This window comes from Paroedura picta, chromosome 3, assembly GCF_049243985.1.
Source record: "Paroedura picta isolate Pp20150507F chromosome 3, Ppicta_v3.0, whole genome shotgun sequence".
NCBI lineage: Eukaryota > Metazoa > Chordata > Lepidosauria > Squamata > Gekkonidae > Paroedura > Paroedura picta.
This window is the reverse complement of record NC_135371.1, coordinates 906,157-917,320: the sequence shown is the minus strand read 5'-3', so window position 1 is coordinate 917,320 and position 11,164 is coordinate 906,157. Positions and strand designations below refer to the sequence as shown.

Genomic DNA, 11,164 nt, shown 5'->3' with positions numbered 1-11,164 from the left:
AGCCTGCGTGCTTGCTCCGCCCCCCCTTCCTCGGGATGCCTCATCACTCTGGCGGCGATGTCTCTTGGGGGGGTGTGGGGGGGCGTGGCCGACTGGCACCCCCTCTTGGGCTCCGTGAAGCCTGGAAAGAGATTACTTCAGGCGCTCCAAAGGGTTGGAAAAGGCGCCCTCCAAGAAAGCCCCCTCCCAGTGGGCTCTCCTCCACGCTGCGTCGAGGGAGGGGGTTGTAGCTCTGTGGCCCCCGCACTCCCTGGGGCCGCCAGGGCCGGTTTCCGCGGGGCCAGACGCAACTCCTTCCCGGCAACTCCCGGGGCCCCTCCCGGGCACCAAGTGGGCCCCCCCAGGCGGCCCCCGACCCCCCCCCCCCAATCGCCGCGACTCCCCAAAGGCCCGCGGGCCGCTCTCTGGAGCTGCAGACGCCGCCGCGGAGCTTTGCCGCTGCGCCCTCGGAGAAAGCGAAAGTGAAAGCGAAGCAGGGAGCGCCAGGGGGCGCTGCCGGACCTCCGCCGCGAAGGGAGACGCTGAAGAGCCGCCCAGGCACGGCTCGCCTCGCTGGAGGCGTCCCCGGTGCGCTTCTGCGCAGCGTCCGAGGCGAAAACGAAAGCAGGTAAGCCGCTTCCATACGAATATTTCCTCAGGCTTTCTCAACCGGGGCTTGCTTGCTTGCTTTATTTATTTTATAGGTTTTATACCTCCCCTTGTGAGAACCATCTTGGGACCGTTCACAATGTAAAATCCATGAAATACAATTTAAAACCCATAAAGGTAAAGGTAAAGGTATCCCCTGTGCAAGCACCGAGTCATGTGCCCTCTAGCGTTTTCATGGCAGACGGGGTGGTTTGCCAGTGCCTTCCCCAGTCATGACCGTTTACCCCCCAGCAGCAAGCTGGGTACTCATTTTACCGACCTCGGAAGGGTGGAAGGCTGAGTCAACCTTGAGCCGGCTGCTGGGATCGAACTCCCAACCTCATGGGCAAAGCTTTCAGGCGGCTGCCTTACCACTCTGCGCCACAAGAGGCTCATTTAAAACCCATAAAACCCTTTAATGAGACCAATAGAAATTGAAAATAAAAGACAACCCTGGGGATTTCTCAATGGCCCTGGAAGGGTTTCCCAAATGCGTGGGAGTTAGTTATTTGTCAACATACTTTTGAAAACTGTTAAATATTTGTTAAGTGAAACGATCATGTATGTTGGCCCACCCGCCCCGTCCCAGAATGGCCAGTGAGGTGGGTGGGAAAGGGCGGGGCCCCGGGTGGGTGTGTGCCCAGCAACACTATATCCCAACTATATCCAGCAACATGGTGCCCCTTCTGGGGCGTTTCGAAGCCTGGAGAATGTTTCAGGGGTTTTTAAATAGTAAAACAGTCGAGGAAGGCTGAGGGAAGCTGAGGTAAACTGATGTCACTTGGAAAAAAAACTACTCCATGACCAAAGGCCTTTCAAAACAAAAATTATATAGTAAAATACAGAAATAAGACAATACATAAGAACAGTAAAGATAAAATAACGTGTCACAAAAAACAGAATTAATATATCAAAAGAGGGCTCTCACAAAAGTGCTTTAGATTGGGTCTTCCTGGCAGCCAGAGTGAAAAGCGCCACCTTCTATACCAGTCAAACTGCGGCCCTCCAGATGCCCATGGACTACAATTCCCATGAGCTCCTGCCTGCAGCTACCCCTGTTCTATACGAAACATCAGAATCAGAAGTAAAGGGTGAACTGGGCAAAATCTCGGCTGGGAATCTGCCCCCAGGTTCTGAATACAGGGCCAGGCCAAGACATCATGGGGGAGGTCTTCCAGAGCCAAATTCCCAGTATGAGATGGCCCTGAGCCACGGGGGGGGTACCACCCCAAGAGTCTGGCTGACGGCACTGATTCAAATTGGAAAGATGTTAGTGTCATTCTAAGGTTTTGTGCTGCTATGTTTACTGAGTGCTCTAGAATTATCTTTTTAAATTATTTTGTACAACAGGGCTGATTTCGATTGCAGGATTAAAGATCGATCCACCCTCCACGTACACGGGATGCATCAGCAGACATGAGCAGCAGATCACCTGGTGTAAAGCAGCAGTTGCTACTACGGGGTTGGCAAAAACCTGAGCAGGAAAGCCCCCTCTGAGTCCCAGAGTGGATCCCTGGTTTGGAAGTCGCCTGATTCCCTGTGCCTGGTCCCACTGGCTGAGAGATCCTGTCGAGACAAGGAGAGCTGCTCTGCAGGTCCAGTTCTCTGGTGGTTGCTGGCCGGCTGCACGGAGTCCCAGAGGGGCCCCGCCTTCTACTGCGATAGAGAACCAGGCGACCCTCGCAGGGCCGTGAGATCAAGGGCTGGGACTGTCTTTTGGCTCCATTGTTTGGGCGGTCAGCTGCTAGCTGCTTCAGGTCAGGAAATGACGGGCAGGGAACTGGGATGTGATGAACTTCAGGGGCAGAGTCGGTCACTCATCCGGTGGGGCTTGTAGGGCTGCTTGGTAGATCCTTCGCCTTCTCCCTGCAGGAGAGAACCAGACAGAAATGTTCTAAAATAAGCTCCTTTGGCCGTGGAGCTGATCCTTCAGTCTCTCCCGCTGGAGGAGGCCGGACAGACACCACGTCCCGGAAGAGCTGAGGGCCCTGCGGGAATTACCAGCATTCTGCGGGGCCTGCAAGACGGAGCTCTTCTGCCAGGCTTATAGTTGAGGCCAGGCGGTTGGAAGATCAGCCCCCCCCCTCATAAACTGGCGGTAGAGAGTGTCACCCCCCCTCCCGTAGTTGAGGATGCGGAGAGCAAATGAGTAAGATTAAGCCATCATTGTTGCCACTGTGACCAATTGGTTACCAACTACTGTAAATGTATTGGAACTTATTGTTATTTTATGATTTTTAGAGGATGGGGTTATGTAAGCTGCCTCGAGCCTTCGGCGAGAGGCGAGATATAAATACAACAACAACAACAACAACAATAATAATAATAAACGTCAGGGGAGGATCTCAGCCTCTCTGCCCTACCATTGGCCCTAAACAGGTTGTCCATGATGAGGCAGGATGCTGGTCTAGATGGACTATCAGTCTGATCCAGCAGGGCTCGACTTATGTTCTTATAAGAAGGTCCTCTGCACCAAGGACCATGTATTAGATGACCAGATTGGGGGGATGTTCCTGGGCTCATACATCCCCTGGACAACGCCACTTTCAGCTATGGCCAACTGACTGGTTGTCCCTGGCCCCAAAGAAGTGGGGCTGGCCTTGACCAGCCATATGACTGAATCCGGTACGCCTGGAAGGCCAGAACGCTCCATGGACTTTCCTGACCAGCTATGACCAACAAGGAAAGACTCTGCAGGGATCTAATGCTAGCGTTTAGTAATTTTAATGTATTTAAGTGTTTTTAATTGGTTTTGTTTATAATATTGTACGATGCCCCGAGATGATGGACTCAGGAAGGGTGGCCTGTAGGCGAAATAACGAAAGAACGAGAGAGAGAGAAAGAGAGAAAGAGAGAAAGAGAAAGAAAGAAAGAAAGAAAAAGAAAGAAAGAAAGAAATCCCAAGATGTACACACCAGCAGAAATATTTGCAAGTTACTCACAGAAGTAGAGGATGATCCCAAGCACAAACAAAGCAGCCATAACCACCGTGAGGATAACCACAAGGATCACTGCACCGGTTAATGCTGAAATGGGAGGGGGGGGGGAGAGAAACACAAAATACTGTGTAATGAGCTCCAAAAACTCTCCCCATGTGTTCAAGAGGCTGACAAGGAAGGTCCCAGCTGCTGCACCTGGCGAAGATGGTCAAAAGCCAGGCGGGCAGCATTTGTGGCCTGGGCCTCCTTCAACCACCAGGATTTTCAGGGAACAGCTGTTTGAGAGCCAAGCTCCCTCAGTCAGATAAAAGCCTCATACTCCTCCTCCTCAGAAATCAAAGCTTAGGGCCCTTGATTCCTCCCCCTCCCTCCTTGGTTTCTCACCTGGCTCCTCCCACGTGATGTCCAGGGGCTCCGGCAGGCTGTCGTGTTCCACGTGGCACCGGTACCGACTCCTGTCCTCGGGGTGGACCTTGATGCTCAGCCAGGTGTGGTAGGTCCCGTCCGAGTTGGGGACGACCCCCCCGCGGAAGGTCTCCTGCTCCCAGACTTCCCCGTCCTTCCGCCAGGTGGCATCGATCGCCTTGGGGTGGAAGCCGTGGGCCCGGCAGACGAGGGTTTCCAGGCCATCGAAGTCTGGCCTGCGCCTCACCGTCACCACTGGGGGCTCTGCAAAAAAGCCACCATGGTCCACGCTAAGAGGGAGACTTTCTGCTGGCTGGGAGGACCGGTCAGGAAGGGATCCTCTGGCTCTCTGGCCCCAGCCCTGGTCTGGAGACTGGATATCCCAGACTTGGAATTTCAGCAAATCATGGAAATTCCCCAAGTAGGGAGAGCGCTGACAACTTCTTACTCTTTGCTAGAAAGGAAGCTGAAACGGCCACACCGATACAGGGTGAAACGCAAAACAAATGATTATTTGCCCTGGAAGCACAAAAGCTGATCCTCCACGTTTCCCAGTTAAGGGGGAAATGCTGATCAAACCAGATGGTCTGACTCCAGTGGTAAGGAAAGAAATTTTATGTACAAAAACTGAAGCACATCTTGCAGGACATGCTTAACTCAACGTGGACTGAATAACTTCAAAAAGAGGTTAACTTGCTCCGAGCCTGGCCAAGACAGAAGCAACGTCCTGTTTAGGAGATGGAACAGAAGACAAGCACCAGGCAAAGAGGCTGAACTTCTGACCCACGAGAAGGCAAGTCCAGCTCCCCGTGTGCTTGAGCAGGATGGGTCTCTTAACCCTCTCCCTCCCAGGTCCTCTTGCATGCAGGTCTGCAATACCCAATCCCTTCTTTGGCCACAGGATGAGACGACTCGCTGGAGGAGACCACGTGGGCCGGAAAAGCCAACGGCTGAGAGAAAGGAGGGGTTGTGTTCACTGTATTATGTTTTTTCTGCTTTTATTGTTTTAGGGGATTGGTTTTTATGTGACCCGCCTCGAGCCTTTGAGGGGAGGTGGGATATAAATATAATAATAATAATAATAATAATAATAATAATAATAATAATAATAATAATAATAATAATAATAATAATAATAATAATAATAATAATAATAGACTCAATCGCGGAAGTCTTGGCCTCCTGTCTGCAAGACCTGAGCCAGGCTTTAGCGAGAGGACATTCTGGATGTCATCGATTCGTAGGGTCCCTTCTTGACCCTTACCCTGAAGACGACCTTCAGCTTTCCTCACCTCTTCTCAGTAGAGACTCGCTCCCGTAGTTCAAGAACTTCTTCAGCAGGCCGATGCACTCCTGGTCCAGGGCGGCCTTGAGGTACCGGCTGCGTTCCACATCAGCGTCCCACTGTCGCTTGGTCACCTGAGCAGGCATGACAACTGCTGTCCAGGTGAGGGTGTCCTTGTCGAAGCCGATGTAGTCCTCCCCATTGTAGCCAAACTGATAAGCCCCCTTCTTGCGCCCGTCTCCACTCAGTTCGCAGCTAAACGTGCGCTGAAAGATGTGTAGCCCTGAAGGAAATGCCCAAGTAGGATTGGAAGACTTCAACTCGACCTTCTAATACAGGGGTAGTCAAACTGCGGCCCTCCAGATGTCCATGGACTACAATTCCCAGGAGCCCCCTGCCAGCGTTCGCTGGCAGGGGGCTCCTGGGAATTGTAGTCCATGGACATTTGCTGGCAGGGGGCTCCTGGGAATTGTAGTCCATGGACATCTGGAGGGCCGCAGTTTGACTACCCCTGTTCTAATACTTGCTATCAAATATGTAACAGCAGAATTGTTGCCCAAAATCTTCACATTTAAGCAGCAAATGTTTAAAAAAATGCTTAGAAACAAGAATGTTCGGACCCCTTCTAACCTTTGTCCCAGAATGATATGCAGGGGTGATGTTAAGGGATACCCCCCAGCTCCGACACGTCATATAATGCCAGATCTATCGATAATAAAACCACGAATCTGGAAACAGGGACTTCAGCATCCCCTCTGAGTAATTGTAAATGTGTCCCTGTCTTCAGGAACATTCTGGGAGAGACTGAAGGGGACAGTGGTTCAGCCTTTGCTGAAAATAACATCACTAGATCCACCAGCTACCACGTAGCCTCGCTTTTGGCGTTTCTGGGTACGTGGCTGAGTGGGCTGCCACGGATCAACTTCAAGCTTTCCTGGAGGAAGCATCGATCTTGGACTCATTCCAGTCCAGCTTCTTGTGACTGACAGTGGGGCTCTCCGGAATCGCAGATGGGAGTTGCTGACAGCACCCACTGCGTGATCTTTTTTCAGCTGGAGACGCTGTCGGTTGAACCTGGGACCTTGTCTCCCTTTTCATCCAGAATTTCACATCGTTCAAAAGTTTAAAAGTCACAGGAATTACTTTAGTGGTTCCCTAAATTGCCCAGTTGTTCCAACAAGAAAATGGAGGAGAAAATCCTTTTTTTAAAATTGGGCTCCCCCCCCCCCCATTTTTTGACTGGCAACTCATTCTGGTGAAAAAAAAGAGTCAATTATGTTTTGGGAAGTCCCTTGTGGGACGGACCAGGCGCTTTGCTTCCTACCTCTGCTCAGATTGTAGATATTCTGCAAACTCATCAGGTGCATCTTCATTCTCTGCTCGTGATTGACAGTCCTCTGGGTGTTCCAGTCCCAGAAGTGGGGGTCGTCCTTCTCTATCTTCCTTATCCAGGGGGCACGAGGCTCTGTCCTCCTTGTGGAGCTGTTGTAGTGACTCCCAAGCTGCTCATCTAGGTACACCACCGCTATGTAATCTGACACGCCCTGGTCCGGACCCCAGATCATTGTTTGGAAGTAGCGCAGGGAGTGCCAAGAAGAGCCTGGAATGGGCAGGGAGGCAAAGCTGAGGGGCTGCAACCACACATCCCTGATCACCAAAGAGCCCTTTGCCCCCTCCACCCAAAAAAGGATTTGGGTTCCTTTCCCCTACCTTAAAACTACTGGGTAAAATGTAAAAATAAATAAATCATTTGCCTTGGAAGCACAGAAGACTTTTTCCATAGTATCCCTGATTCTCTACATTTCCCAGGTAAGGGGGAAAATGCTATTCCAACAAATGACAAAGATGACCTGACCTCAAGGGTAACAAGAGAAAGAAATTTTAATTGCAATTATAGAAGCACATCTCAAATGACACATTAAGTAAGTACATTTAACTTATTGAAAACAGATTAACTTCAGAAAGGTTAACGTGCTACAGCTCCAGGTGAGGTTAGAGAGAGAGGAAATCATAAAGTGAAACCAAAAAAGCAGGCCATGCCTCAAGAGACTCAATAACTAACCATCATTAATAAGAATAATACATGTTTATTTCTATCCCACCCTTCCCTGATTGGCTCAGGGCAGGTGACAACCAACTTTAAAAACAATCATGCAAATTTATTCAGCACATTAAGACATTTAAACTGTCTCTTCCCAATAATAATTCAAAACTTTCTGAAGGAGGGTCCCAAATCAGCCTTCTCTGACAGCACTGCAGAGACCCTCCATCTCCTTCCCCTGAAAAGAGCCCCTTCCGGGTACTCACCAGAGCAGCCCCCCAGAAAGAACGCTGCTGCTGTCGTCAGGATCAGAGGACACTCCCAAGGCAGGCCCATCTTCCTTCTCAATCCAGCTCTTCCTCTCTGGGTCAGAACGGAGAATCAGCACCCCAAAGACCTGACAAATGTTAACAAAATTCCGCTCCAGATCCACATTTCATAGAATCATAGAATCCTAGAGTTGGAAGGGGCCACACAGGCCATCTAGTCCAACCCCCTGCTCAACGCAGGATCAGCCCAAAGCATCCTAAAGCATCCAAGAAAAGTGTGTATCCAACCTTTGCTTGAAGACTGCCAGTGAGGGGGAGCTCACCACCTCCTTAGGAAGCCTATTCCACTGCTGAATTTGGAGGACCAGAGGCCCAAATTTAGGTTTACCTATTTGTAGCAAACAACTCAAAACCCAGCAAGATAGAAGACAAGAAAAAGCAGCTTATCTATCGAACACATTCAAGGGCTGCGCTAGATGGCACAGTCTTGCACTCATGAGACTGAGGGCTCTGGCTCCAGTGTTCTCTTCCATGCTGCCCATGTGCAGAGCACAGATGAGGCCTTTAGTCCGCCAGAGTCCAGGCTGGTTCCCTTCTTACAGTTCTTAGCCCTTTTATTATTTTCTAGCTAATGGAGGCCAGGTGATGACGACTAACCAATCAGGATGTGTTTTTGCTGGAACCCTCTAGAGCAGGGGTAGTCAACCTGTGGTCCTCCAGATGTTCATGGACTACAATTCCCAGGAGCCCCTGCCAGCAAACGCTGGCAGGGGCTCCTGGGAATTGTAGTCCATGAACATCTGGAGGACCACAGGTTGACTACCCCTGCTCTAGAAAATCACCGGTCACCCCCTCCCGTCCAGTGGCTCAGAGGGTCTCAGGACGAGCCAGTTTTCTGATTCCTTACTCTGGCTTTGAAGATGGTAAGACTAAAGAAAATAAATATCCTGAACCAAAAAAAAAATCTATTTTTGCAAAATGTTTAGCAGGGAATAAACACAGAGAGACACTTATAGCAAAATGGACTGAAAATTCAAACTGAGACAAGCCAAAGAAATGTGTCTGTGCAGGAACAAACTATTAAGCCATCCACTACATAAAAACAGCTGACTTCTCTGTTCAGCTGACCAGAAATGTAACTTCTCAGAAGTCTAATTCGGTTTCCCTTTCACCAAAAGCAATAAAAGATTAAATATTAAGGTCCCCAGTTGCATCAGGAGACATTAAAACGGCTTTCCCAAAGCAAATAAAAAACGATTCGTTGGAAAACAGCAGGATGGGCTCAGGAGGGCGGTCAGTGGGGACCCGGCACAGGAGTCTCGGGCGCGGCGTCTCCGCAAGCGGCACCCACAGGACCCCTCCGGCTGTTCACCTGCCGCCAAATCACAGCGTCGCCCTCCGGGGGGGGGCTGCTCGGTTCTGGTCCTGCAAATGAGGCCGATCGTCTTCTCCTTCCCCCCCCACTCTGCCCCCTCCCCGATCCATCGAATGGAGGAAAATAAATTCTCCTTGCAAGGAATTTGTATTGGCCAATGCTGCCTTCCTCCCAAGGAAGCAGATATCGAGGCCGGGGCCCGATCGGAGAAGATCTGCTTCTTCTTGGCCTACGGAAGAGCCAGCTGCTGTTCTCCAAAGGAAGGGCCCCTTGAGGACCCCGCAGGCTGCGTCCCCCGGGGGCCCCTGGACTGATCTCCCGCGGCTTCTCTCCCGTGCTCCTCCTTTGCCCTCCCCAACAAGGCGGCCCATCAAAGCGCAGAAATACCCGCTGCAACGCAGGAGAAGCAGGCTGGCAGCGCCCTCCCACCAAGACCCCTCCCGCTCACCTGGGCGGCGGCGTCCTCCTCTTCCCCCTCCTCTTCCCCCTCCTGCTCCTCCTGCTCGGCGCGACCATCCGCAGGCAGACGGAGGCGGCCGCCCATCAGGAAGCAGGAAGCGCCTGGCGGCCGCCTTTCGCTTTCGCTTTCGCCCGGGCCGAGTCTGCCCGGCAACGGCGGGAGGCTTTTTCCTATTGGAGGATCGTCCTCCGGGAGTCTCCGCGGGGAGCGCCGGGGGCAAAGTCCTCCCTCCGAGGCGGACTGCAACGCTGGCCTCGCCTAAGGCGCCCCTGGGCGAGAGAGGGGAGGGCGGATGCCAGCCTCCAGGGGGGACCTGGAGATCCCCAGAATGACCCTTGCTCTCCAGACGGAGGAGATCAGCCCCGCCCCCCCCGCCCCCCCCAGGAATAGCTTGGAAATGTTTTGTCATATTCCAGACTAGTCTCATCATCTGTGAAAACTGATCTGGGGCAAAAACGCTCTCAGTTGAGCTCATGTGCGAATTAGAAGATTGACAGTTAAATTTACTTTTTTCTTACTTGTATGATGAAAGGTAACAATATTTTAAAATTATATGAGAATTTAAAGATTTGCTTCTACTAATGGATAAAGAGGGAGGGTCTCGTGATACAAGTTTTGTTCACAATTCTGCATTTTGTTCTGCCTTTAAAATCAAAAATATATAATTTCTTAAGAAGGTTCGATTCCCCGCTCCCCCACATGCAGCCAGCTGGGGGACCTTGGGCTCGCCACGGCACTGATAAAACTGTTCTGACCGGGCAGTTCTCTCAGGGCTCTCTCAGCCTCACCCACCCCACAGGGTGTCTGTTGTGGGGAGAGGAAGGGGAAGGCGAATGGAAGCCCCTTTGAGCCTCCTTCGGGTAGAGAAAAGCGGCATATAAGAACCAACTCTTTCTTCTTCTACTTCTATTCTCCGTCCTTACACTGGAGCTAAATGCATCATGATTACGAATCCGATTTCAAGGTTAGAGGAAGAATGTAATGCAGAGTGGGAAGCCCACCGCACAAGGAATGCTCCCCAATGGCAAGATCTGTCCTGAAGGAAGTTCGCAGCAGGCGTCTCTCGCGACAATCTTGCCAGAGGTCATTTATTTTGGTTTCTATTTCCTGCCTGGATTCCCGGCAAGGAATGTGGGGAGGTCGTTTGCTGTTGGCTGCCTCTGCATCGTGACCCCCCCCCCTAGTGTTCTTTGGAGGAACTGCCGCCTAATTCCTTTTAAGCCTCTCATTGCAAGCTGAGACCAAGTAGATGGCCTCTGGCGATATTCTTGCCATTGATCAGGGCAGACAATGTCTTGTGGGACGATCATGTGGCTCAGAAGAAGCCACCCTTGGCTGTCCAAGAATAATTCCATGTCCTTTGGTGTGAAGAGATTGCTCAAATCATGCATCCCAGGAGGTTGTTGTGATCCCAACTCTAATGAACTCAGTAAACTTCAGGCCCTTTCCATTTGCTTGAAACTCCCAGAGCATGAACGTGTGCCAGCTAATTCATGTAAACAGTCGTCCTCCCCTCCAGAGCACATCCCTGAGGAATTGCCCAGAAACAGGAGGCCACAGGTGTGGTTGTCCCCATATTATTATCAAAATCATAGTGATTTATTCTCCCCCTTCTCTCCCAACCTCCAGCGATGGCTCTAAATATCCCCACGGTGACCCATAACTTGAGCACGGGATTCGAGGACAGCCAAGTCGCTGTGCCCTCAAAGGCTACCTTGTAAACAGCTCCTGCCAACAAAGGATTTATTTAGTAAAACACTTCT

At 51.1% G+C, this 11,164-nt stretch overlaps 1 protein-coding gene across 2 annotated transcripts; it reads right to left on the bottom strand.

Moving 5' to 3' along the window:
* Positions 1 to 1,440: 1,440 nt before the first annotated feature.
* LOC143834093 (major histocompatibility complex class I-related protein 1-like) lies at positions 1,441 to 9,544 on the bottom strand. 2 transcript variants are annotated; one of them, XM_077330683.1, is made up of 7 exons: positions 9,390 to 9,544; positions 7,564 to 7,694; positions 6,581 to 6,856; positions 5,264 to 5,539; positions 3,951 to 4,235; positions 3,570 to 3,653; positions 1,441 to 2,493 (listed from the first exon to the last, which is right to left on the bottom strand). In XM_077330683.1, exons 2-7 carry the CDS (start codon positions 7,631 to 7,633, stop codon positions 2,441 to 2,443), a joined length of 1,044 nt encoding a protein of 347 aa, XP_077186798.1. In that variant the 5' UTR covers positions 7,634 to 7,694; positions 9,390 to 9,544; the 3' UTR covers positions 1,441 to 2,440. The 2 variants fall into 2 exon arrangements, with proteins under 2 accessions (XP_077186798.1, XP_077186799.1); XM_077330684.1 differs by lacking the exon at positions 9,390 to 9,544 and adding an exon at positions 9,329 to 9,365.
* Between the last annotated feature and the right edge of the window lie 1,620 nt (positions 9,545 to 11,164).